This window comes from Fundulus heteroclitus, unplaced genomic scaffold, assembly GCF_011125445.2.
Source record: "Fundulus heteroclitus isolate FHET01 unplaced genomic scaffold, MU-UCD_Fhet_4.1 scaffold_170, whole genome shotgun sequence".
NCBI lineage: Eukaryota > Metazoa > Chordata > Actinopteri > Cyprinodontiformes > Fundulidae > Fundulus > Fundulus heteroclitus.
This window is the reverse complement of record NW_023396582.1, coordinates 137,154-165,064: the sequence shown is the minus strand read 5'-3', so window position 1 is coordinate 165,064 and position 27,911 is coordinate 137,154. Positions and strand designations below refer to the sequence as shown.

The 27,911-nt window shown below is 41.5% G+C and overlaps 2 protein-coding genes across 5 annotated transcripts; both read right to left on the bottom strand.

Annotated features, from left to right (window-relative positions):
• Nucleotides 1-1,017: 1,017 nt before the first annotated feature.
• Nucleotides 1,018-15,200, bottom strand: aldh3b1 (aldehyde dehydrogenase 3 family, member B1). 4 transcript variants are annotated; one of them, XM_036129447.1, is made up of 11 exons: nucleotides 14,620-14,888; nucleotides 14,415-14,547; nucleotides 13,144-13,313; nucleotides 10,156-10,266; nucleotides 7,487-7,607; nucleotides 6,132-6,217; nucleotides 5,879-5,960; nucleotides 4,348-4,740; nucleotides 3,070-3,236; nucleotides 2,884-2,983; nucleotides 1,018-1,533 (listed from the first exon to the last, which is right to left on the bottom strand). In XM_036129447.1, exons 2-11 carry the CDS (start codon nucleotides 14,458-14,460, stop codon nucleotides 1,346-1,348), a joined length of 1,464 nt encoding a protein of 487 aa, XP_035985340.1. In that variant the 5' UTR covers nucleotides 14,461-14,547; nucleotides 14,620-14,888; the 3' UTR covers nucleotides 1,018-1,345. The 4 variants fall into 4 exon arrangements, with proteins under 4 accessions (XP_035985340.1, XP_035985342.1, XP_035985343.1 ...); XM_036129449.1 differs by having other exon boundaries at nucleotides 13,144-13,307; XM_036129450.1 differs by lacking the exons at nucleotides 14,415-14,547; nucleotides 14,620-14,888 and adding an exon at nucleotides 15,040-15,200 and having other exon boundaries at nucleotides 13,144-13,307.
• Nucleotides 15,201-15,617: 417 nt separating this feature from the next.
• Nucleotides 15,618-26,068, bottom strand: LOC105938918 (serine/threonine-protein phosphatase 4 catalytic subunit B). The gene is made up of 9 exons (XM_012880862.3): nucleotides 25,921-26,068; nucleotides 25,089-25,338; nucleotides 21,336-21,387; nucleotides 21,210-21,260; nucleotides 19,149-19,250; nucleotides 18,863-19,036; nucleotides 18,651-18,777; nucleotides 18,309-18,498; nucleotides 15,618-16,538 (listed from the first exon to the last, which is right to left on the bottom strand). Exons 2-9 carry the CDS (start codon nucleotides 25,196-25,198, stop codon nucleotides 16,409-16,411), a joined length of 936 nt encoding a protein of 311 aa, XP_012736316.1. The 5' UTR covers nucleotides 25,199-25,338; nucleotides 25,921-26,068; the 3' UTR covers nucleotides 15,618-16,408.
• Between the last annotated feature and the right edge of the window lie 1,843 nt (nucleotides 26,069-27,911).

The following is a 27,911-nucleotide window of genomic DNA, read 5'->3' as shown; positions in this document are numbered from 1 at the left end:
ACTACTCGCCCCCCCCCCCCCCCCCAAAAAAAACATTGTTCGCTCCACTCACTCAAATCATCTTCACACTGTTTGACTAACCATTTTTAAATTCTGTGGACACTTTCCGATTTTGATCCTGTACAGTACAAATAAAATGTTTGAATAAAGACCGACTCAGAACCCTGACCAGTTTCCCTAATCAGTTCTTTGAAAAAGCGTCACTTCCTTTTCAATGTAAGATACGGATCGTTATGTGGGAACGTCCCGTGTTGGTTACATACGATGCTGATCGATCAGACGGTGCCATATTTTAACATACTTTGCATAACCTTGGTGTAGAAGAACCAGTCACACTGCAGAGCTGAGAAGCAAGTTGACAAGATTACACAACACTGGCTGGAACCGGCAAGGATAACAAGTCCCATTTAACTATATTTAAACCACAATGGTCTTACAAAGTCATTCCACCCATTTTCTGGACCCGCCTAATCCGTGCAGCCAGGGTCATGGATGCTCTGGGGACCAGAGGCCGAGCACACGCTGAGAGGTAATCAGTTCATTACTGGAGCAACCTCCACACACACCCCTAAAAGTAACTTAGAGAGCCGTTACCCTAACCTAACACAAACAGCTTTGAGGAACGGTGGGTCAGTGGGAGGGAGCTGAGTGAACAGGTTCAGGGACAACATGCAAACTCCATGCAGAAAAATCCCAGGCCTGGATTCAAACCCAGCTTCTTCTTGATGCAATCCATTTGGTTTTCTTAATGAAATCCTTGAAATCCTCTGCTTTGCAACAGAAGTTAGAAAAATCAGATTTATTTACAACATACTGAATATAGAAAGCTGCCAATAGTTTCACATGGTAGTTAAATGGTAACAGTGTAGAAGAATTTTTGTAAAGAAAATCCCAACAGAAATTTCATTATGAAAGTATAGGCAATAAAAATGTCATAAATTTACTTTGAATAGTGGAAGGGTTTACATTTAGAAGAAAAGAGAGTGTTAATATATACAAATACACCAATGACCTTCAAAATGTTGCAAAACTAACATTTTATTTTCCTCCTATATTAGTTTAGTGTAAAAAGTTTCTATTTTTCTCCAATTCTCACATCTATCTTCATCACGCTGCCTTTAAAGGAATTTACACAGATGCAATCTAGTCTTTAACCCACCACTCTCCAGCTGTTACAAATGAAGGCGATGCCCTAAATCGGCACTCACCCAGTTACCGGATTTGAACCTTCACTCAGCCACCTATAGGTGAGGTGGAACATTATGGCCATCAGAAAGCTGGCAGACCCAGAGTAGACTGCTCCATGTTCAGATACAGCGGAATGAGCCCTGCCACACAAACTGGATCACATCAGTGAACAGCTGTTCTGTGCAGATGTGGTCCAACGCAGCCATTTCAACTTGTCTTCAGTGTAAGGTGGATAGCGCAGGCCGTTGAGTCTCTCCAGAGCCCAGCCTCGCAGCATGCAGGCCCGCCGATGACTGAACGTCTCAAAGCTCCAGCGGCCGTGGTAGGAGCCCCAGCCGCTGGCCCCTGGATGGACGTGGGAAAATACACCAGTTAGATACACACCGCTGAGCTGGGGGAATATGAGTCGATGTCCATATAGAGCAGATTCAAATGATACTGATGCTGTAACATTGTTTGGATTATTTCAAAACGGCAAACCTACCAATCATGGCTGTCCAGCTAAACCAGGGGACCACTGCCTCCACAATCTTAGAGCTAACCTTGCCCTCATTCCTTCTAAATCAGATGTGTCAAGAGGCATAAAACCTACATAAACATTTGAAAAAAGAAAAAAAAAAACTCACGGCTCATCAGGTTTTGCTAACACAAATTATACTAAAGTTGTTTATGGTTAAATCAACCTCAATCTTCTATTTCTAAGTTTGCGAACGAAGCCTGAGATGGTCTGTTCTGAAGAAGTCTTAGCACAGACCGGACTTCCTGCAGCAAATCAAGAAGTCCAACCCTCCTCCTCAGGAGCTGCTGGACATATTCTCAGCGCCATCATTCAGTCTGTCCTGCGTTGGTCCCTCCCTGGGTGGGTTGGCTCACCCACAGAACAGGACCGGTCCAAACTACAAAACGGTTCGGTCTGCAGAAATGATGATCAGAGCTGACCTTCCCTCCATCCAGGACCTGCACAGGTCCAGGGCCAGAAACAGAATGCCTAACATCCGCAGACCACACAACCTGCACACAAACCGTTCCGACCTTGGCCTTCAGGTGGCGCTACAGAGCGTTATTTGAAAAGAACAGCTGATAGAGAGTTTCTGTCTCTCTGATAAACACTGAACAGTCAGAGGATCCAGATCCATACAGTGCTTATTTCAACCATTTCTTCCTGTTTTACTCACAAACGGATCAGTATTTACAAGAAATATTTCTATTTACCTTTTTGTATATTGTATTTAAAATGGAATCAAAGTCAAATTCCTTGATGTATTAAGCATCTTGGCAATTAAAAGCGATTGTGAAATGTAAAAGCAAAGGAGGCGAGACAGAGAAAGAGGCGAGCATCTGTGTTAGCAGTGTCACCGCCTCAGCTTCTAGCCTAAAGGCTACAGGAAGCAGGTGGCTGCATGTTGGAGGAGCTCTGTTCTTTTTATTCTGCAGTTCTTTTTAAGAAACTTCAATTTGTCCTTTTTGTGGATCAAGATTGCTTTATTGCACGGTTTTCTCCACTGATGTTGTGCTGCCTGCTTGAAGGATTTTGTTGGTGCTTTTTCATTTCTGGGACATTTGCTATGATGCATAACCATACTGGGATCACCAGTGTTCTGAAGGAACTGCTAAATGAGAAAAAGAGCCTTCAGGGAGGAGGACAGGGAATTAGTGAGGAGACAGAGATTCAGCAGGGGGCTGACTGACACCTACCGACACCTCCAAAAGGCAGACCGGGCAGGGTCATATGAACGATCCCATCATTAGAGCAGAAGCCTCCACTGCTGGTATTCTTCATCACGGTCTTCACAATCTTCAAGAGGAACAACAAAGTCATCTTAATTTTGCTGCTTTTGTTTAAAGCTTTTGACAGGGAGGTTGGAGAGTTGCCGTCCTTACAGAGGACTCGTCGGAGAACACGTAGATGGCCAGAGGCTTTTCATTACGATTGACCAAGTCCATGCTCTTCTCCAGTTCCTCCACAGTGAGGATAGGCAGAATGGGGCCGAAGATCTCCTCCGACATCAGGGCATCATCTTCCCCTACGTCCACCACCACTGTGGGTGCTGAAGACATACAAGGACACAAAACTCTCTGTAAACATCTGAATTTAGGCAGAACCGAAAGTAATACAAAGCTGTTACTCTGTCAGATCAAACCGATGCTTTCAAGAGTTACTCTAAGTTGTACTAAGTATAAATTAAAATAAATTAGTATGTCATTTAAATAATGTTGAATATAATTTGATTTAATTAATTAAAACTAAATCTACCTGTACTTAATCATCTATTTAATAAGTTTATTTCTGCTGTATTTTCTTACAGCTAATAAAAACCCTAAATTACATCAGACCAATGAACAAAGAATTTTCATAAAGTGTTATGGTCAACACAATCATGATAAGACTGCTGACCCGACAGTGGTCTGGCAGTCACTGAAACCCAGGGAAGGTAAGCCCAAAGGATCATTGTTTAAAAAGCCATCTTGGTCAAATGAGAAAAGCAATCACTAAACAGAGGATTGTGCTTCCAGCTGTCCTACAGCTCGGCCCTTCAACACATTCCAAAAAGATTACATCCGCAGTCTCATCATGATTCAGGTGACCCAGTATTCCACTTGGTCGTGGATCTGTATCTGACTTAGAATGCATCTAGAAGGATGGGCCTCCATGTCCTTTTTATTGGTCCGGTATAATATTCTAATTTCCAGAAAAATTGACATTTCTCACTAATTGTGTAATAAATATATACAAGTTTCACTTTTTGAACAGAATTACTGAAATAAATGTACTTTTCAATGATATTCTAATACACTGAGCTGCAAATTTAGAGGGCAACACCAAATAATATCCTTCTTAAAAGACTTTAATTAATACCTCAATCCACCTTAAATGTACTTTAGTACATCAGTAGAATTATACTTTCATCTTATTATCGACTTTTAAAGGGATCTTTTAATGGCTGGTGTAAACATGTTAGCTATCCCCTGCATCAAGAAGTACGACCCTGAGTGAGCTTTACACGAGTTAATTTAGCCATTCTGACAGTATGCTGAGAATAAATGTTTGAAAATAACATCATTATTACAGAAGTAGGTGAGGTAGGTGAAAAACATTGCTACTGATGAGTCGGTTCCACATCATTCACTAAATACTAGCTAAAATACTTGTAGACCCACCTATGTATTTACTGTCCTGGTCGCTCTGTCCTCCAATAACAACCTTCCCTTTGGTCCTCTCCAGCAGTTTCTTCAGACGAGCGAAGTGCCGATCAGACACGATGCGGGCCAGGTCGGGACTCTTCTGGGGCTCCTTCCCGTAGAACTCCTCCAGCACGGTGGACAGGGCAGGCACCAAGGCTTTCTGGGTAGCCTCTGTGCACAGCACATAGTCTGGAGCCACGCAGCTCTGGCCAGCATTAAAGAACTTTGCCCAGGCCAAACGGTGAGCGGCAGCCTGGATGTTTATTCGCCCATATATGAAGCAGGGACACTTGCCCCCCAGCTCCAAAGTTACTGGTGTCAGGTGAACAGAGGCTGCCTGCACAACGCTGCGGGCCACAACTTGGGATCCTAAAGGGAGGAGCTCAGATGTCAGTGGTCAAAGCAGGAAGGGCTGCACTGCACAAGATCCATATCAACCTTTTTCTCTGGGTAAGAAGGGTCATCTAAGGGTTTTGAAAAACAAGAATTTGGTGCTAAAGTTTTAATTTACTGTGGAGTTTCTCTAACTCACACAGGTTCTCCATGAACACATGCGCTTTCCTGTCCTGTGTCAACGTTTCAACCATCTAATCCAAATCTGTCTGGGAAATTAGTTAAGAGTGATGGGGAATAATCCAGGAAGCAGAAAAGCTGGAGGTTTATCACGTCCTGTTCAGAGTAGATGCTTTAACCAAGAAAGGAGCACATGCACCCAAATCAACAGATTCAAGCTCGGCTGAAAACTGAAACTGCCCACATGGACATGCCAAATGCCTTCTGCAGGAAAGCTTTAAGTCAAAGGAGACAAAGGTTGAGCTTTTAGGCCACAACCACAAAAAACAACGTTTGGAGGAGTTTATGGTGAGGCTCCAAACCCAAGAACATTTGCAACTCTTGAAGATGGGGGTGGTAGCATTGTGCTGAAGGCCTTTCAGGGGTGCACAGAGTGGGTGGAATAATGAACATTACATTCCAATTCTTCAACCTAACCTAAAATCAGCAATTAGATGGTTGAAAGTTGGACAATGAGCTCAAACACGTGGATAAACCGGAGTCAAGTTAAGCTTCATGGCCCTGACCTCAAGCAGTCAAAATGTGCACATTACCTTTAAAAGCAAGATCTGTGGCAGGAAACCAAAACTATTTAAATGAGCTCTGCCATGTCTGACAAGGAGAGTGGTCAAATAATCAGCCTGAAATCTGCTAGAAACTTACAGATGGCTACAAAGGTCCATAGTTTCTCTGCAACCTGGCAAGGAACAGTAGATGCAACCTTCTCAAGTCACATTCATCTACGTTTACACACAAGTGCTCACACATTTACTCTGATACGTAGATCAGTACGTATATGGAAGCTCAGGGCCTTACATATGTAAACGTGTGTGGTGGTGGTCTTACAATTGACCTTCACCAGATGTACACATCGAAAACAACTGAACCCTAAACAAACTGGTGCCATGTGTTTTTGGATCAAAACAGCCGATGTAGAGTCCATCAGGGCTCCTACCGGTGTAAAAGATGTGGTCAAAGCGATTCTGCAGCAGAGCCTTGGTTTGCTCGGATCCACCACGAACCACAGTATAACAGTCCTGTGGAGGTAAAACTGCAGTCAGAAGTGCGAGGCCAGCGGTGTCAAGTTCGGATGGATCTGCTATAACTTCATTTTAAAACTCTAGTATAATATGAAATATTGGTAAAACCTTATTGAAACAGGCAGCTGAAATGCATTCAGCATTCTGTACCTAAACAGGCAGATTTACCTGAGAAAGGTACTTAGGAATGAGCTCAGCGACCAGGCAGTCAGTGGCGGCGCTGATCTCTGAGGGCTTGATCACTGCACAGTTTCCTTTCAGAGACATTAACACAAGAAAGTCAGTGAACACAGAGTTCCCCGTTACATTTGTAAAAGTGCTCCCATAAAAGAACCGTTCTGCCTGACTGGTGTGTTTATATCCCTGATCTCTATTATACACTGGATTACTAATAGCCCGCTGTTAGAACGAGTCGCCACCAGCAGCCATATTGGTACTCCCTATTTTCTTCCAGTAACTAGGGAATATGTGTGTTACAGCATCGAATAACGAGGATTTTCTCATGTTCAGGGGGGGCTTAAGACTTAAAATGTCAAATGCCATATACTTTTATGTTATGTACTAAAACTATCAAGTACTGAGAAAGTCATGTGCTGAAGTATTTTGCATGTTATATATATATATATATATATATATATATATATATATATATATATATATATATATATATATATATTTAATATGAATAACATGTAAAATATTTCAGCACCTAATTTCCTAGTAGTTGATAGTGTTAGTACATCCACTGACTGTAGAATTACCTGTGAAACGTTTTCACACAGCCAGAAAACTGCTTGTTGTTGCAACCAAATCCTGTGGGATTCTGTGACAGTAGGGAGTAGCAAGATGGAGGGATGCAAGTTTTTCGGGCAAATCAGCAATCCAGTGAATAAATAGAGATCAGTGGTTTATATGGACTTTTTCCACAATCTGCAAAAGGGGAACTAAAAGGAAGTCGAATTTTCTTGAAATGAGTGTATTTGTCCTTGATCTGAGCAGGCACATTAAATGATCTGCCGATGGAATAAGATTTTTGCACTTAAAATAGGAACACCATCATCTTATTTCAAGTGCAGTATATCTAATTATCTTATTTTAGGGGTAAATATACCCATTCCATCTGCATTATTTACCTGCTCAAATCAAGGACAAATACACTAATTTCAAGAAAAACTTGCTTACCTTTAGTTCCCTTTTTGCAGAGTATAGAAGTTACATGAAGGGGTTACCATGGAGACTCTGTATTTTCACTTTGAAACTACAACTTACAGTACCAACAGTCTCAAGGATTCAGACACTCAATGTTTCATATTTGATTTGGCTCGACACATTTTGAGCAGAACTCTTGTTCATATTTCTAATTGTAAACGTCTCCTCCAAATAATCAGTGAGTTCTCATCTCTGCTCTGCATGCTTCTTTATGCCAACAGCTCATCGTTGGTCTATTTCAGAAAAAGAAAACCTAACTTTGGTGTTCTACGCTGAATGCACCGAGTTTATTGGTTAACACAGGGTCTGCAGACCTGCAGCAATGGCTCCAACTAGTGGTACAATAAGGAGTTGCAGTGGGTAGTTCCATGGCCCAATGATCAGCACAACTCCTAAAGGTTCCCTCCGGACAAAACAGTCATCTAGTTTTGTGGCCTGCAAAAACAACAGAAAGACATGAAGGACATCAGTTTAGCAACATGCAAGATCACGCGGTTCTGATTTTAAAGGAAATATTTGGAGATTTTCTTTTTTAAAAGCAACACTTTCAAGAGTTAGGGAGAAGGACACAAGGCAGCTGTCTGTTGTTCCATGTTGATTCAGACTCTTGGTAAGGGGCCCATTGCAGACATAGGAAAGGGATCTGAACTTGACATTTAGTGATGAGGATTGGAACAGAATTTGTATGAAAATCAAAGTCATTTCAAAGAATACACCTCATTCAATTCAAAATTCTGCATCGTTTTTAGTGGACTCCCTCTAGATTATTTAGATTAGGATTATCGTCCACTCGATGTAAATCTAAGGAAGGTACTTTAATTCATGTTTTATGGTCATCTCACAAAGCCCAACAATACTGGACCAATATTTATGGTAATTTATGTGAGATTGAAAAGATGCAAATTCTATTTATTCCTACATCATTTGTTTTGAGTGATCATTCAGTTCTGACAGGAGAGGACAAACATAAAAGTTTTATCCAGACTAGTATCATGATTGGCAGACAAATACTTGTCAGGGGATAGAAGACTGAGGGTGTACCCTCTCTGCAAGAATGGGCTGTGGAGATGGAATAAGTTTCAGCATTCAAAAAAAATTCATATAAACGACTGGGTAGCCTGGATATATGAAGCACACTGCAAAAACAGAACTAAAAATAAAATTTTTAGTTCTGTTTATTTTAGTTTTTAGAAAATAAAAATTTTCTTGAAATGAGTGTATTTGTACTTCATTTGAGCAGGTAAATAACATTATCTGCCAATGGAATGAGTAATTTTACCCCTAAAATAAGATATTTAGATATAATGCACTTGAAATAAGTTGATGCAGATAAGTTCTTCCTATTTTAAGTGCAAAAGTCTTGTTCCACTGGCAGATTATCTTATTTACCTGCTCAAATAAAGTACAAATACACTCATTTCAAGAAAATTTTAACTTATTTTTAGTTCTGTTTTTGCAGTGCATCCATCCATCCATCTATCTTCTTACTCCCTTAATCCCTCATGGGGTCATGAGGGGTGCTGGTACCCATCTCTAGCTGTCAATGGGCGAGAGGTGGGGTACACACTGGACAGGTCACCAGTCTGTCACAGGGCAACACAGAGAGACAAACAGGACAAACAACCATTCACACTCACACACTCACACCTAAGAATAATTTAGAGAGACCAGTTAACCAAACATGTTTTTGGACTGTGGGAGGAAGCCAGAGTACCCGGAGGGAACCGAAATATGAAGCAAAGTGTGGCAAATATCTAACTTAATTAGAAGCTCCCCGAAAGGCGTTATATACTGGAGAGATGCAAGGTTTTATTAAAATGGGTATAAATATATAACTGTGCTTCATATTTTGATATGTATGCTATGTTTTTACTGCTACTCTGAACGTAGTGTTTGTCAATAGAATATGTATTTAATGTAGTGCTTTTTGTTTACTTCTTGTATTGACTTCTCCTGAAATAATTATATATATATATATATATATATATATATATATATATATATATATATATATATATATATATATATATATATATATATATATATACACACACACACACACACACACTAAATATCTGCAGACCTCACTGCCTTGAGTTGAGGTCATGATTTGGCAATAAGAGAGAGTCTGTCCAAAAAGGGCCTCCATGCACAAGACTTTTGAGAAAACATTCAGTGGTTTGATGAGACAGCGATAGAATTTTAGGAAGATGTGTCCCATTGCATCTGGTTTAAAAACCGTGATATTTCAGGAACAGAACATCATACTGACAGTCACATTTTGTGGTGGTATGATGGTCTGGAAATGATTTAATTCTTTGGTACTTGGACCATCTGCTGTAATTGATGGAACTATGAACGTCCTCCTTCTAGAGATAAATCCCGAATGGCAAGTCATAACTTTCTGACCTTAAGCTTAAATACGTTTAGGTTTTGAACGTCAGCAAGACATTTATCCAAAGCACACCAGGAAGTTCTCCTCTGAAGAGTTGGAAGACAACCCTCAACAACGACTAAAAGGTTCTGTTCTGGGCTGGTCTTGTCAAACTCTGGACATAAATCTGATTGAGATAATGTGATGAGACCTTAAACAGGGTGTTCATGCTTGAAAAAAAAAAAAAAAAAAAAACACTCCAAACTACATTAAAGATTTTTACAAAGAAGAGCAGGCCAAAATTTTATATCAGTTATATCAAAGACTCAGCCAGTAAAAAATGCATTAAGGAGGTTGTTGCTGCCAAGCTTGGGACAGCTAGGTATTAGATTTAGAAAGTGACCAGCTTTTTTCCCCCCTTTATAAATGAAATCATTTTGAAATCTGCATTTTGTATCTCCTCTGGTTATTTCTGTTGTATATTAAGATTTGTGTGTAGGACATCTGTAAGGGACCAAAGGCTTTTTCACAGTGCAGTAACGGCTTTCTGTGCTCAAATAACCAACACTGACAGCACTGCTCAGTTTAACAGATGCCAGATCGACTCACCAGGTTTTTGGCCACATGCTCTGGCTGCATCCAGCTGGTGATGTTGGAGATGGCATGATGAAGCTCATTGATCACGATGTCCACCTCAGAGAGGGCGCTCTCAAATTTTGGCTGAAATTCAGGAGCAGCAGCGCAAAGAACATGTCAACTTCAGCAGAAACCACTTGAGTCCACCTGTTTCCCACCATAAATAAAAACTTAAGAAATCTTCTCTTGATCAAGATGAGTTAGTAAAGTACAGACCTATATCTAATCTTCTTTTCTTATCTAAAATTCTTGAGAAAGTAGTTGCTAATCAACTTTGTGAACATTTACAAAGTAAGGACCTACTTGAGGAGTTTCAGTCAGGCTTCAGAGCTCATCATAGCACTGAAACAGCTCTGGTGAAGGTCACTAATGATATTCTCATGGCCTCAGATAATGGACTTGTGTCTATACTTGTCCTGTTAGATCTCAGTGCTGCATTTGATACAGTTGATCACAATATTCTCCTACAAAGACTTGAGCATACTGTAGGGATTAAGGGGAAAAGCATTAGGCTCGTTTAAATCTTATCTGTCAGGACAGATTCCAGTTTGTTCATGTTAATAATAAATCTTCCTCAAACTCTAGGGTCACTTGTGGAGTACCACAGGGTTCAGTCCTTGGACCAATTCTATTTACTATATATATGCTTCCGATTGGCAAAATTATCAGACAGCATGGGATTAATTTCCACTGTTATGCTGATCACAAGCATGTAATTTAAATCCCATATTAAACAGGTTTCCAGAGTTTCCTTTTTTCACCTCCGGAATATCGCCAAAATTAGAAACATTCTGTCCAGGGGTGATGCTGAAAAACTAGTACATGCATTTGTTACTTCAAGGCTGGACTATTGTAATTCTTTACTATCAGGAAGTCCACAAAATGCAGTTCGAAGTCTTCAGCTGATTAAAAATGCTGCAGCAAGAGTTCTGGTGAAAATCAACAAGAGGGATCATATTTCTCCAATTTTAGCTTCCCTTCATTGGCTTCCTGTTAAATCAAGAATAGAATTTAAAATTCTTCTTCTAACGTATAAAGCCCTTAATAATCAAGCTCCATCATATATCAGAGCTCTGATTACCCCGTATGTTCCTAACAGAGCACTTCGCTCTCAGACTGCAGGTCTGCTGCTGGTTCCTAGAGTCTCTAAAAGTAGAATGGGAGGCAGATCCTTTAGCTATCAGGCTCCTCTCCTGTGGAACCAACTCCCAGATTTGGTCCGTGAGGCAGACACCCTGTCTACTTTTAAGACTACCTCAATAGTATACCGCATTTTTCGGACTATAAAGCACGCCGGATTATAAGGCATACCGTGAATTTACGTGTCTGTGTGTGTCTTTGTGCACATATAAGAAGCATTACATATTCTTCCCAAATGTATAATATCACTCTGCCTCTCCAGTAGGGTGACCAGATGTCGCTGATTTCCAGGGACAGTCCCTGTTTTCCAGGGACAGTCCCTGTTTTGGATGACATATCCCTGGAAGTGTCCCCTATTTCAGTGTATCGTGATGGAGTAAAAAAGTTTAGCGCAACAAGAGGTATTTACCCGGTCCTGCCACTGTCCTGACATAGTAGAGGACAGTGGCGTCGGCGTTGCAGTTCAGACAAAACAAACCAACCCCCAGGCAGATATTCTGTACTTAAAATCAGAGGAGTCCCCAGTTTTCATTAGAGAAATCAAATCTGGTCACCTTAAGGAGGAAACAAACTGGCTGTGTAACAAAAGAGGCGCGGTTTACGGGCGTTTTTTTTAAAGCACAAATTTAACAGATGCTGCAAAGTACACAGCTCTTCATGGGTAAGTAATTAAAGACAAATTACCAGTAATATATGGGTAAGGTATTAAATTATCAGTAATATATCCTATGTTTTGATCACCTAAAAGTCTGTGTTTTGACCATATCTGATTAGAAATTGCATATTTTTGTTAGCTTGTCACAACTACATCATCCATGAGGCTTTATTTTCAACTTTTTAGAATAATCTTAAAACTTTCCTTTTTGACAAAGCTTATAGTTAGAGTGGCTCATGTTACCTTGAGCTACCTCTATAGTTATGCTGCTATAGGCTGAGGCTGCTGGAGGACATCAGGGTCTACTTTTCTCACTCTACTGAGTTCTACTGTTCTCCAGTTTTGCATTGCTTGTCGTCATTTCAGCTTTTAACTTTTTGCTCTCTCTCTTTTCTCTTCATAGTAGGTACACCTGGCCTGAAGTTCTGTTAACTGTGACATCATCCAGAGAAGACAGATCACCCGCTACTACCATCTAATGTAGAACAGAATACTGGATCAATGTGTGCTTCTGTGCTTTTTTGTCTCTCTTGTTGTGTCTCTGTTCTGTCTTCTGTAACCCCCAGTCGGTCGAGGCAGATGACCGTTCATACTGAGCCCGGTTCTGCTGGAGGTTTTTCCTTCCCGTTAATGGGGAGTTTTTCTTCCCACTGTCGCTTCATGCTTGCTCAGTGTGAGGGATTGCTGCAAAGACGTGGACAATGCAGACGACTCTCCCTGTGATTCTATGCTTCTTCAGGAGGAGTGAATGCTGCTTTTCAAGACTTGATGCAATCTACTGGGTTTCTTCAGATAGGAAATTTTTTTTTGACCAATCTGTGTAATCTGACCCAATCTGTATAATCTGATTGATTTTGACTTTGTAAAGTGCCTTGAGATGACATGTTGCATGAATTGGCGTTATATAAATAAAATTTTATTAAAATGAAATAATCTCAATGAAATTTTATATCAATTAATAGTAGTAAAAATGTTCACTAAGCAGGCGTTTTGCTGCATTCAGGTGGCTGCGGCAGGTGTGAAAAATGTTCCCCTTGCATCACCATTAGGACAGCAAGGCAGTAAATCCCTCAGGCTTTAGTTATGCAACAGTGTTCAGTGAAACCACCCAGAAGTGGTCATGCGTCTGTGCATGTGCAGCTCTGTGTAACACGTGTGTCATGTACCTTGGCCAGGTCTTGGTGCAGCGCTTTTATGATCCTCTCCTCGTTGTCTCTGAGCATGGACAGCAGCTGGGTGAGCTGTGTCCGGCGGAACTCCTCAGGTAAGGTGATACCTGACCTGAAGGCGCTCCGTAACCGCTCCACAACATGACCGTGGGAGTCCATCCCTGCACATGGAACAAATCATCCCCATCACACGCTTCAGGAATAAAGTCGGATATTGGGAAAACAAAAACAGGTCTAGACTTTCGCTGTGCTAAAATAAACAGTGGCAAGTTGAAAGACTGTTTAATGAGAAAAGCATTTCACAGCGTGTAATAAAACCTGACAAGCGAGTTTGAATGATTCAGCAAAAACACATGGATTAAAGAAAAATAAAAAGACTATCAGTTCATTTACACAAACACTTTTACTGAATGGAAAAAAATAGGCAAACAATAATGAGCAATGGCTGATGGGAAATCTGAGGTGAAGGAGCAGCTATTTGTACCAAACTGTGGGTTAAAAAAACTCATTCAGTGCAAGGAATGCAAGTGATTTTGCAATAGGTCACAACAGGAGCTGGCATCCCATTTGATTTCAGTAAAGGGCTATTTCACTGATTTTGCCTGGACAAGTTTTGATTAAAAACTGAACTTTTTTATTATTCTACACTGAACATTTTCTTTAAAAGTCTGATTTGTTAAAAACAAAAAAAAAAAACAAAAAAAAAAAACAGGGGGATTTTAATGCTATGTTAGAATCCTGATATCTCTCAAATACCTCATCCATGCAACTCCTGATGAAAACCAGCATGAAACCCAATCACCATGCATCCTGTTTTACTGTTTAGACTTTGTTGACCTTTGTTAGAAAAAAGTTCAACTTGGCTTAAAGTTAAGAGAAATAAAAGAAAACATATAAATGGTTTTTATTAACCCTGATTATACATTTCTAAACAGACTGAACAGCCATTGAAAACACATGACCATGACAAGACATTCCCATGGACGTCCGTCCTGGGAACTATTGTTTAATGCATTAAGCATGGACACAGATTCGCATTAAACATTTTCTGAGTCACTTCTTTTCAAGAATTTTAAATCAGCTTATTTAAATTATTTTTTTTTATTTTTTTGCGGTGGATATTAAGCACTGCTTAGTAAGCAGTGAGGCAGGAAATGCCCAGGCAACAAAACGCTTTCAGGAGTTCATGTAAAAAGAAAACAATGGAGCAGAACTAAGGACAGAGGCTGGAACCAGACTGAAGGAGCGAGCAGAACTGATGGACCCACCATGCTGCTCGATCACTGCGCTGTCTCTGAAACCTCCTGGTAACATCAGGGAGTTCTCACATCATGTTTTTAGGTTGCTTCAATCATCATGTCTGTGTTTTCACAAACCAACCTTCAAAGGAAGCTCTGATCCCTGTGGAATGATCATGTTTAGGTCAGAGCTGAGTGATTATTTGTTAAAAGCAGGGAACTGGTTCTTTCTCACCGAACCGGATCCCAGCTTCAGACTGGAAGCAAATATGCCCAGAAACACGTGGAGAAGATCAGGGAGCCTGATGTTCCCGGCTCCAGCTCTGAACAACGTTTGCATTTAAAGATTAAAACAGGGAAGAAGGTGGGAGTTTCTCTGGGAATACATCACGGAACCATGACAGCAAACACTGGGTCTGGCTGATGGACAGCTGGACACGGCCGATCTGCTCAGAACCAAACCAGAGACGTCCGAGCAGAACTACCAGCTGGGTCATCTACATTAGCGGATAACTCTCAGCCGCATGACGGTCCTCCTGCCTTTCCTCCAACACACAGCCCGCCTTTGCGGTCATGTATCCTTCCGCGGTGACGGGCGAACGCGTTGTAAACAGACCGTAAATAAACCGAGATATGAGATCAGGCTGCGACCTACCTATCTGCCGCTTTCTGCAAGGATCAGAGCCGACAGCAGACGCCGTGACGAGCCAGAGCCTCGGGTGAGGATGACTTGTGGTTTCCGGGTGTCGCTTCCTCTACCGGTGTCGGTTCTACCCCCATGAGAGGTGGGACCTAGTTTTTACCAGAGCTGGAAAAACTAGCCGCGAAACTTGTCGGGCGAGAGAGCTGCAACCCCGGTTCTCCTGCCTGCCTGAGCTGAGCCAGACTATTTATGAGGCCAGGGGCCCAAACCAGCACATGAGCCCTCTGTACACAAATACAACAAAATCATTCATTCACATTTAATACTAACTCAAGGTTTAGAGGTTGACAAAACCATGTGCACAGCAACCACGGCCTGTCACTCTCTGGGGACTTCAAGGTGGAGATCAACCATCCAGATCCTTTAACCTGGTAAAGAATGATGTGGATTAACCATTTATGGTTTCTAAACAAGTTCATCTAAGTGTGCAATCTATCGTGTTCACTGGACTGGCCCTTTAAAATGAAACACCATAAATGTTTATATGCAACTCATACAAATAAAATAATAATCACTGCTTCACAAACCGATCAGTATTGATACAAAAACTTTATTTTCACAATATCAAAATTGACAGAGCTAGAGCAATCCAGAGATTAAAATGAATTAAAAGGAGGGGGGGAAAAAAATAGAAAACATTGCGACTTTTGTCAAATTAGTTACACGGGGTGTTTATTTGTGACGTGCTGAGCAGCACTGAGAATGTTAGATATCAATGCGCGGAACAGATGACAGACAAAAACAAGAGAAAAAAATGGAACAGGCCCATTGTGTACTTCCTTCTGGTAGCGACACTTATACAAAGACATTATATCTACTGAAGGAATTCCTTAACTGATAAAATTGTAAAATCTCCTACAAAAAAAAGAAGAAAAAAAAAAAGAAAAGAAAAGAATTGCTCCATCCAAAAGGTTCTTAAACTAAATGACAATATTTGTCATTAAAAGAAAAACACTAGAAAAGAGTTGAGCTGAAAAGAAGGATGTTGTATCTACACAAAGTGAGGGGGGGGGGGGGGGGGGCAGTTGGCTGAAGGCTTTAAGAATGACCCTGGTATAGCTGAGAAGTGACAACAGTCATGGGCCCAGTATTTGCCACGCCCTTCCACCTTTCACTGCAACTGCTCTGTCAGGCTCGGGCAGTCGGCCAAAAATCCAGCCCTTCAAGCTGAAGCTGTGCGAGAGCTTTGCAGGACCGGGCGGGTTTCTCTGTCCAACTGCTTTGAGTTCAAGCTGATAGAATGGTCCAGCAGCAGGATGGAGGGAGTTTGGTGTTAAATGGTACCACAGTTTGACACATCATGGCTGGCTGTTCCAACATTTTACAGGAAATAGTCGGCTACTGGCTTCTTGGAAGGGATTCCTCTGGTCTCTTGTGGTGCTGCTTCGAATATGATGAACTCTCGCTGTAAATGCTCGTCCAGCTCCAAGATGGCTGCCACATTTCCACATCTGATCATCAGGGGAGACAAGAATGGTTTGGTCAATCGAAATCAATCCAATGAGCTTTGATCATTCAAATATTCTTTGATTAGCATTAGATTATATAGTATGTGTAAACACATCTAATCTGAGACTGCAAACTAAGCCCATCCTCTCTAAAATCACGGCACATTAAGGTTCATACCAGGGTAAAAATCTCTTTTTCACCACTCTAATTTAGATTCTCCGGTGAACTGGCTATCATTATTGAGCCATAGAGTCTAGTTACAACCTTCGCTCTCCGGACTTCCTGTCCTTCACTGCTCCATTTGTGCGATCAGAACTTTTTTTTTTTTGGGAGGGGGGAGGGGGGGTTTGAACAACTTTCATACTCTGCCCAGTAAACAAGGACAACTCTACAGCAGGATCTGAAACTATCCCCTCTGATTCCTCTGTGACAATTTACATTTATTTTAAGACAATAGTGCTGCAACGATTAGTCGACATTATCAACAATGTTGATCATGAAAAATTGTCCACGCAAAAATTGCTGTGTCTCAGTTTCACTTTCAGCGGCAGTTTAAACCACCTGTAGTTCACCGAGGCTGCAGCAGAGGGCAGTATAGCGTCACTTCCTTGGTGAGCAAAGAGACGGCCGATCACATGACCACAGCGCCATGCAGTATTGGCCCAATGAAGACTTGGTAAAGTTTCATACATTACACTTTCTTTGACACAAAATTCACTTTTAGATTGATTCTAGGCGACAATGTGGCTGTAAAGCTGAAATATCTGCTTGGTTTATCAAAACATAGCTTAGTTGTTTGGTTTATTTTAATGTTAATTTATCACTAAGATTAATGGCTGAGATCAGGGGGAAGCTACATGATGTTTTATTTAACCTTAATGTGTGACTAGAGCGCTGGAGTCTATTTGGAAATTAACAATTAGCTCATTTTTAATACTGAAGCTGGGAATGTTGGCAAATAAATAAGCCTGACTGCAAACATGATAATATGCTCCTCTTTTTTTAAACTGAGCTATAGTTTAAAATCTTTTTAAACATTCAGCAACGTTAAAAGCTTCAAGGTCCAAAGATGGTTTTTAAAAAAATTTACTGTAAAAAAAAAACAAAAAAAAAACAAGTCTACTTTGATAGAAATATCAAAAATAAACTAAGTCATTTAACTTTAAAATGAATGTAATGTTATGCAACTTTCATTTGTTCTCCAGTAATGTTTTATTAGCTTATTTGAGTCGAATGTTTTAATGACTTGTATCATTATTATTATTATTATTATTATTATTATTATTATTATTATTATTATTATGTTTATTTTTCTCTCATAGAAATGACATCTTGTATCACACTGTGAACACCTGTATAAATAAAGGTTAAAGAAAAAAAGCTGTGCCAAAGACAAACTGCGCGTCATTCCCAACGTTAGAGAAGACACTGAAACCCTCAAATGCGGCCGGTAGCTTTGTTTTCGTGCCGCTGTGGTCCTTATTTCATGTTTTCCTGAAATCATGCGAGCCAAGGTAAAAGTTCTACTACTGGATTGTTCAGGCGGACAGCTGTGAGCCTGGGTCAGGGTCTGCTGCTACATTACAAAGCGTGGACATCAACAGTGACTAGAAGCAGATCAATAGTATCTACTGTAGCACTTAATGGTAAATCTGTGGTAAACTACTCCACAGAGCCAAGCATTATCTGAAGCTAGCAGCAGCAGCAGCGGTTGTCCAGTCAAAGAGAAGCCAGCAGCACGATGCTGGGCTGACTCCAGCTAGGCGGCCCACCTGTAGCAGTAGTTGGGCGCCGACCACACTGTGAGGACGGTCTCATTGAAGTGCCACTTGTAGCCCTCCATGACCAGCTGGTGGGCCCGGCATATCATGTGGATGTCGTTGGCGGCGTTGAACTGAGCCACCACGTCGCTCCCAAACAGGTAGCCAGCTCCTCTGGGACTCACCCCCCATCCTGTGGTATCTGAGGGAAAATAGATTAAAGAATTAACCACATGACCACCCCATATGGAATGGCTCACTGTTGTAGTCCAGCTGATCCATTCACTGCTATTAGCTTCCACTAGCTCACGTCCACAATGGTGAAAATCAAAGACTGGAAACAGCTGCACATACCTTCAGGGTCTGACCACAGGAGGTCACACATGGGCCCATCATGAGGCACTTCCTGTTTTCTATCAATGGTTCTGATCTGGTCCAGTGTCTGGATGGAGGGAGACAAGCCGCCGTGCACGCAGAAGATCTGAACCAGACGGAAAGCGCTCCGATTAAAGCGGTGTTAGAAACAGAAGCAAAGCCGTAAATGCCAACATGTAACTCCAGCTCACCTTCCCATCGATGATGGCGGACAGCGACAAGTAATCAAATATCTCTGTGCAGTATCTCCACACGGTGACTGAGCCGTACTTGCGGAGGCACTCGTCATAGAAGCCGTAGACCTGGGTAATTTGCCGCGACTCGTGGTTTCCTCGGATCAGGGTTATTCTGTCGGGATAACGCACCTAACGTGCACAGGGAAGGTTGCAAGGTGAAATGAAAACAACAGTTTTTAAACATCAACATTTACACAATCACCTCGGTCTCTTCAAAGCTCCTATCTAAGCGGTGATTTACCTTGAGAGCGAGCAGCAGGAGGAACGTCTCCACGCTGTAGAAACCGCGGTCCACAAAGTCCCCCATGAAGAGGTAGTTGGTCTCCGGAACGTCACCCCCCACCTGTTCCGTTCAAAGGGGCAAAAACAAAAAGACGGGGCTCTCAGTAATTAGGCGCTGTCCATTACAAAGCCATGAAGTGGATGTCTGTTCAGACGTGGCGGTTTACCAGCCCAGGTGAACACACATGACGTAGTCTGCACTGGTGGAGCAGCAGGAGGCTGCACTGCTCCCATTCCTTCCCACAGTTCCCTGCTGTAAAGTCACCACACCCCCCCAGAGGGCACGTGAAGCCAGTGACCCTGAAGGCAGCATCCATGCTGACAGACAAGTCAGGCTCCGCTTTCAACTACTTTACCCGGTGGCAGCGGTGGGCGATATATTGAATATACTCCATGGTTAAAATGACTTCATCGCGACCATCCAGTCTAAATTTTCATGGCAAGATTGAGCCGCTGTATTTAATTCACTGTGAGTTTAGTTTTTCCCACATGCTGTGAACGCATCACTCGCTCCTCCTCCAAACCAGAAAGCGCTCAACGAAGCCGTGCGCTTACTTACGTTGACGAGACAGCAAGAACAAACACACCAAAGGAAACTTTAGTTAAACCAGCCGTAAAACTGTAGAAACTGGCGTCTTCTTTTGCTAAATCCCATATGGCAGAAAATAACGTTTATTTAAAATTTCCCAGCACCTAAAGAGCAACGGAAATATTTCTGAAAAGCTCTGAATATGTAGCTGCGACTGGTCAGTTGATTTTATAGTCACAATACAAGCTTTTGTTTTTGGGATTGTCACATTTTTATCATACAGATTTTTAAGTCTTTAGCACAAAATAGCACCTTTTAATTCAGGTTTATTTTGTGTCAGATTTTTCCTCAGTGTTCCTTTTGGCCGCTGTGACGTTCTGTTTTTTAAAGTGCAGTGTTGATCATGAAAGAGCTTTAATGTGACGACATTTGTGAAAAGCTTCTATGTGCAGCTGTGGTTAAAAAAAAATGGCTATAAAACATGTAAATATTTTGCAATCAATTTTTCAAACAAAAATAATTGACACGTTAATATGAGATATACAAATGCAACTTTAGGCACTATGTGGCTAAAAACATTTGTTTCTGAAGGTTATTTGAACATATTGTGATATAGCCCAAAGATATGGTGATATTAGATTTTCTTCATATCGCCCACCCCTACTAGGTAGTTCTTGGAACTGAGATAAATCAATCTTCTTTAATCTGTACAGAAAGCAGGAACTGGGGATTATCATGGGAAAAAACCTGGGCTTCTGGTGCAGAGTAAGAGCGGCCAAAATAAAGGACTTGAGCGACCTGATTCATTTAGGAAGGGACAACCTGTGAAGTTGGTGCCTGCTGCGCCTTCGGCATCTTGGTGTTCTTCTCACTCCCACGCCGGCACATTATAGGCTGGAAGTCCCTTCCTGACACACGACAACTAATCACTGCATCCTGCATTCAAACAGCTGTGTGGAATATCCCAGTTGCATGCTGGGATGATAACAGCATCCTCTGCAGCTCTATTCACACTCGGCCACAGTGATTCTGTCGTAGGAGCTGACGGCCCACTCTGCTCCCACAGCAGAGACCCAACAGGTGCTGATGTCAGCAGGTTTAGGGGCGCTCACAGACAACACTGATGGTCTCCTTCAGGGCGGCTCGCTGTAGTTGCTCATCTTTAAAAATGATACGCAGCTTTTCAACGCGTTTCTGTCCATAAAAGACGAGTATCTGAAGAAACAAGTAGAAATGTAGCAGAACCGGAATATGACAAGCGTGTGACTTTGAGGTTAGTGTTGAATAAAACGCAGAATAATCAAACAACGTCACCTGCTCCAGGTCTAAACCTATGTGAGCATCATTTAATGCAGGTTTTGGAGGCTGTGTCCAGAATGCTGCTGTGGGAGATCCTCACCTTTACAGCCACCCATGACTTCACACACAGCTCCCCGCTGGGAAAAGTTCATCTACCGGTCATAAGCAGAGGGTAAAAACAAAGAAACTTACTCTGAACAACTCTTTCAGGTCGTAGAACTGTCCATGAATATCGCCGCACACCTGCAACAAGGAAACACTTATAGACTCCCCATCAAACACCAACGAGCGGCCGACCAGATGTTGGATGATACTCACCGTGACGGGAGAGTCTACTCTTTGAACGTTGCTTTCTTCAACCAGAATTTCTCTGAAAAAAGATTCAGGCCAATAAAACATTAGAACCGCAGCTTCTCAAAGTTGTGCCTATTCAGTTAGAAAACCTGCTGCATACGCCGGATGAATATGACGGATGTTCTGGAACCAGACGCCTGTGAATTTGCCATTTGGGATAGTACAGACATTCTGAACCAGAGCTGAGCATGAACGGGTTCACCTGGGCCTGTTCCTGCGTGGCGGTAACATTATTTGGTTCCGTTATGCTCTTCTTACCCAACAACTGACCACAGCTCTCCTCAGCGTCACTAAACCGCTCGATTCTGAAGTGAATGCTCTGGAAACGGAGACCGTTAGCAGCAACTGGATCAACTTTATGCAGAAAACATCAGCAGTTATCAGTGGAGGCGAGAGCTTGGTTACTGCAGCTCAGGTTGTACCAACAGCACTTTCATTACTCTAAACTCAGCTGATTAAAATCCTTTTTATGTAAAGAGAAAGGAATTCAAATGTGACTGCGTTATACATACTTTGTAATGACATCATTGATACGCCGGCTGCTGCTGGCGGTGATATAAAAACAAATTTATGGTAAGCAGTTCATGATGGGACAGTAAATTAGCTGGGACTGATAAAGTGATGGACTATGAATAAAAGTCCCTGTGAAATGATCTACGCTAAACTTTATCTAGTGCTTGTTAACGCTGAACTTTCATTACTCTGCCTTCAACCAACCGTGACGAACAGATTTAGGCAGATTAGGAGCCATCACCAGCGCTGCATAGCTTAGTGAACTCCAGCATCAGTCAGGATGCAACATGTGCACCGCTAACAGCCCAGACAGCCCGGTCAAAGGTCAGCGGAGCTAGTATGTAGAGAAGAACAGCATTTTATCTCTTACACTCTCATAGAGGAACTGAGATGCTGAGGATTTTTAAACAGTGAACTATAGATACGACTTCAGTAAAGCTCTGAGGCTATGCCTTTCCACACTTTCACAAATCCCAGAGACAGAAACTAAATGTGTATCTCATGGACATGTGGGGGGTAGAATCTGTGCATGGATGGTTAGTGAAGGCTGCCGTTTTAGCTTTAGGAACAGGAAAAACAGGCATTTCACAATATACATACAAAAGTATGTATTAAATAGATTAACTGACAATCAGTTTATAGTCTATAACAGTCTAGACTTAAATTTTTGCCCTCTTGTCTTTTATCTTCTTAGTAGGTACACCTGGTCTGGCGCTCTGTTAGCTGTGACGTCATCCAGGGAAGACAGATCATCCACTATTACCATCTAACATAGAAAGTACTCCTGGGTCAACAAGAGCTTCTGTGCTTTCTGTGTCTCTGCTCTGTCTTCTGTAACCCCCAGTCGGTCGAGGCAGATGACCGTTCATACTGAGCCTGGTTCTGCTGGAGGTTTTCCTTCCCCTTAATGGGGAGTTTTCCTCTCCACTGTCGCTGCATGCTTGCTCAGTATGAGAGATTGCTGCATGAGCGTAGGGCCAGTGGGCCTAAATAAATGCTCTACTCTCTTTCAGGAGGAGTGAATGCTACTTGTCAAAACTTGATGCAATCTACTGGGTTTTCTTATATTGGAAACTTTTTGACCAATCTGGATGAATTTGATTGAATTTGACTTTGTAAAGTGCCTTGTGCTGTGAATTGGTGCTATATAAATAAAAGTGAATAGAACAGATGCTGAAATCCAACGGAGGAAGACGTCCCTTTCCACCATTTGCACATGGCGCTGTATAGATGTTGACTGATTCATCTCAGGGTTTTACATATACACAGTACAAAGGAAACATTCTGATGAGCCCTCCAACTATTACTTATTAAAAAAGGAGAACACTACAGAGCCAAATATCCCCTTCAAGTATAAAGGCACATTAGTAACTACTATATTTTTAGATTCTTCACTGACTTAATAGTCTTTACTTGATGCTGATGTTCACTAATTGCACTCCCAACCTAAGCCATATTGATTTCTGAATTTTCTGTTTGAACTACATTTCTAGTCAATTCTGACAACTTTAATAAATGCATAATTTATGTAGCTGAATCTTATTGCTGTGTAACGTTTGCAGCAATGTTGCAAAACTAAATGTAACTGATAAGGACCACAGTTTCCTTTAACAACTATACCTGGTGACTGAGGCTCACATATTTAAAGACACAGAGCCAAAGTGTAAAATCAGACATTTATACACCTGTTTGTTGAAAAACTGCCTTTCCTATACAGCATCTATAAGTAATGAATATCAGTGCTAAAAATATATACTGAGACACGTTTGTCAAAAAGGTAATCTATGATATAATTGATTTTTAAAGATAAAACGTGTATTTACATATAAGTCTGTACAACATATTGCAAGTTTATTTTTATTACATTACCATACACAATATTGCAGAGACGAGGCAGGACTGCTGTAAGATGTATCTAATTATTTAAGCAGCATTTATTTAGGCCCTCTATGCCTGTGACATGTGTAACGACACTTTTCTTAAAGCTATAGTTGGTAATCCTGTTCAGAAACACTTTTTATACTGGGTGAAAACCGTCCATCCATCCTGAAAGTAGTTAATACATCAAGTATTCAAAAAGGTAAAAAAAAAAAAAAAAAAAAAAAAAAAAAAAAAAAAAAAAAAAAAACTCTGACCAATCCCTGCTCTTCAGCGATTGGTCAGAGGTGCCCTGACCCACCTCTGTCCCTCATGTTCCGGGGGTATCACCTTATCTATTGGCTGTCCCACCTGCCATCATTCTGTCCGTGCTCTTTCCTTCCTAGTCTCTGCTTGCTGGCTGTGCATGCACACTTCTAATGTTTATGCATCCGGTTAGCTTAGCGGTTAGCCATTTATTGTATCTCTGCTGCCCTCACCGTATACCTTGAACAGGGCTGAGAGTTGCAAGAAGCAACGCACGTTCGTTTTTATGAGAAGAAGGTCTCAGTAGAAAGAAATAAGACCAGAGTGGATCTGGGGGATTTTTTTCCACACGATTCCCCTGAGGAGCGGAAGAGCAAGGTAAGACGGTATAACGCATGCACGGTTATCCAAAAAGGGACTTGGGGTAACTTCTGGAAAAGAAGAAGAATAAGAAAAAAAAAGAAAAAAAATAAATAAAAAAATCGCTGACCCTAGATTTAATGCAGCCTAAAATGTTTTTTTTTTTGTTTTGTTTTTTTAAGTAAAGATGTGTTAAGCTGCTAAACAGACAGCTGTAAAGATGCCACATAAGGAAGCGGTGTTTGTTATAAACCAGGGGCAGAAAGAGTGACACTTCTGAATCCTTGTATAACAAGTTGTAGGAGGGGAGTGGCGGCCTGCTGGTTAGAGCAGTTGAAGCAGGGAGAGGGCCACTCTGGGCCCTTGGCCCCACAATGCTCCCCGGGCGCTGTGAAAGCTGCCCGCTGCTCCCTAACAGACTGGTTAAATGGAGAAAACAACTTTCATTGTAATGTCCAATAGCAATGACAAAAAAAATACTTTATTTTAAATTGTTATCACAACATTCTCCTACTTTACGGCACATGACCCTAAAATTGTGCAGTCCCTCTCAAATACCCAACTGAGGATATAAGTGAAATGCCCCATGTGTTTCCTTGCTGCTGAGAGTTTGAACGCTTCAAACCAATGAAGATTTAGCATCATTTCCTGAGATGTCCTCCTTCATCAGGACTATCAATACCTTCAGAGTTATTTCCAATAAAGAAAAGCATGGCTCACCTGGCCTTGGCGCACAACGCTTTGACTTCGTTTTCCTTGATGAGCTCACAGCGTCGGAGCTGCTCTATCTGTCGGTCCAGGTCACTGATGTCCCCCATTGTCACACACATAGAGAGCTGCTCACACTTTCCGCTTTTTACACCCCGGGGTCCTGCCGTACTGGGCTCCTCCACCCCCAAGCAGCCGAGCCGATATCCAGCAGGGGAAGACGCCGGGGATCTGCTTCAGTCACGGAATTCAGTGGAAAACGCTGAGGGGAAAAAAACAACAATGCAGTTTATTTAGATCGAAAACAAACAGCTTAACGGTTCAAAACCACCAGCGCTGTGTTTGCTGTGTGGTAAGGTTTAAAGGAAGTTTAACTGATTGCTAAAAATAACGTGAAACAAAGTCTTTAACGTGAAACGGACCAAAAAGCTCAGAAAAGCGGGGTTATTTCTTGTGGAATGTGAGGCCTAGGGGCGCAGCTATGCTAGCCACTAGCATGTTAGCTTACATCACCACCAATACGTCAGAGAACAACTGATTCTTTGAGAACTAAGCCAACCATTTTGTTCAGGTGTTTGTCCCAATGGCAGGACAAAAGTCTGACAGCGCATTCCGAACACCTACCCATATTCGATGACCCGCTGTATAAATGAATCATGTCAATATGAGGCGACTTAAAGGCTGCCAGTTAGCAGCATTAGCACCTGGTTAACTTTACATTCGGCGTAAACGCTGGTTAGCTCCCCTTGGCTAATTTAGCTAGCAAGACACTACCGCTAACGCGACACACACAGACGGAGCACATATCGCCGCTGAATAGATAGGACTTAAACAACGTAATTACCGTGTTTTAGACGTTTGAAAAGCTACCATCAACCTTTAATCTCAGAGGATGGTGGATCCTTTCGCCGTCCGCTCACCGGCTCCACTCCTCTCCTTCCCCGGTATCGTCTTCACCAACGCCAACCAGTCCACCCCACCGTAACTTCCGGTGCGGGTGACGCGCATTGCTCGGTCTAAATTTCTAGCGAGCTAAATCAAAACACGTAAAGATGAAATTATCTAATACACACACTATATATATATATATATATATATATATATATATATATATATATATATATATATATATATATATATATATATTTTTTTTTTTTTTTTCCCCACATTATATATAATATTATATAATACACCACACTGCTACCAAAGTTAGTATTTACTCTGCAAATAATAAATGCACTCTTAAGAACCACTAAAGGCGGCTTGAGTACCACCAGTGGTACTTGTCTTGTACCAGACAGCCAATGCTCCACAATGCAGGCTTGTTTAGGGCCGGGGTTCCCAAAGTGGGAAGACAGTCTTGGGGGGTTCCCCCAGGACTGACTAATTTGATGCTGAAATGCTAAACAGATTTAGTATTTCCTTATTTGTGAAACTGATACATTACGTATAACTTTACAAGATGCTCAACATTCCTCATCTTGAAGCAGGGGGAAGCCTGCACCTTTTTGAAAAGGTTTGTAAAATCCCACCTGCTAAAATGGGGTAACCAGTCTCTGGCACCATTATTGTGGGGGTCACAGACTGAAAAGTTTGGGAACCCCTGGTTTAGGGTATTGTTCTTAACATTTCACACAGCACACTGTGAATCAATGAGAAGCATGTAGTCAGTGCCAACTAGTCAATGTGTGCTTCTGTGCTTTTTTGTCTCTCTTATCGTCTCTCTGCTCTGTCTTCTGTAACCCCAGTCGGTCGAGGCAGATGACCGTTCATACTGAGCCCGGTTCTGCTGGAGGTTTCCCTTCCCGTTAATGGGGAGTTTTTCTTTCCACTGTCGTTTCATGCTTGCTCAGTATGAGGGATTGCAGCAAAGCCACGGACAATGCAGACGACATTTCCATAAAATGTGTCTGACATTTGATTTTTTGCATCCTCATTCCATTTTTTGTGTGTAGGCCTCGTAATGTTATGTTTCAAGACCATCAGTCATGGGACTAATGAGTGTGTATGAACATCCTGATGCCTTTGGCTTATATGTGACTTCATATCGGTCTTTAATTGGATACATAAAGGGGACAAATAATTTTCAGTTCTTCGTTTTCACATAAAAATCACCCAGTTGTGGTTTATATAAAGTGGAACTACAATGCTTTGGTCTGAAATCCTCGTTAATTTACCACCACGTTCCCTCTTTCCCCACTATTTTGAGGTGTGTCTGAGAGCAACTTATTTTGGTGCTGTCTCTTTAAATCTGAAGGAGGCACTTCACACCTTACCTCCCTCCAGGTCGCCGAACGTTCTACTTCACCCAGTTTAGCAGTTTTGTTTTTGTTTGCTGGGGGACGGTGTAAGGAACAACCGAAGATTCCTTTAAAGATTCTCCTTGGTGCACAGCTCTCTGCACCTGTTGTCAGTCAGAGTTTTGTACCATTCCAATTAAATTAATTCATACCCAAGTGACATTCCTGGCAGCTAGATATGCAGCTGCAAATGCCATTCAAGAAGAGTTACAACCATGACAAGAAAGAAGAGAATGGCACAGCAAATTAACATTTATTCATTTATTTACAAAAGAATAATTTCAGGCAGGAGGAGAAAATAAATAATAAAAAACAAACAAACAGATAATGAACTTGGACCTGACTTAAAAATCCAGCAGTGACCCAAGTGACCGTGGACAGATTTGTGTTCAAGTTTATTGTTGGGTGATAATCTCCAAGTTCAAGTGTGCCCTTCCCATAAACCTTTGTCTCTGCGGTGAACAATCTAATATAATAAAAGAAACACCTTTTACAATTCAATTTCAATTTTAGAAGTTTTTCAGATTAAATGAAC

Excerpts from the sequence above, each read along its gene's own strand:
- aldh3b1 (XM_036129447.1), bottom strand. The coding sequence starts at position 14,460 with ATGTTACCAGGAGGTTTCAGAGACAGCGCAGTGATCGAGCAGCATG. Across the intron at positions 13,314-14,414 it reads CGCAGTGATCGAGCAGCATG|GTGCAGGGATGGACTCCCAC; the intron begins GTGGGTCCATCA and ends GATTTGTTCCAT. Across the intron at positions 6,218-7,486 it reads AGTTGGAGCCATTGCTGCAG|GAAACTGTGCAGTGATCAAG; the intron begins GTCTGCAGACCC and ends TGTCTCTGAAAG.
- LOC105938918 (XM_012880862.3), bottom strand. The coding sequence starts at position 25,198 with ATGTGTGTGACAATGGGGGACATCAGTGACCTGGACCGACAGATAGAG. Across the intron at positions 19,037-19,148 it reads TCCTGCTGCTCGCTCTCAAG|GTGCGTTATCCCGACAGAAT; the intron begins GTAAATCACCGC and ends TGTGCACGTTAG. Across the intron at positions 18,778-18,862 it reads CCGCCATCATCGATGGGAAG|ATCTTCTGCGTGCACGGCGG; the intron begins GTGAGCTGGAGT and ends CGTCTGGTTCAG.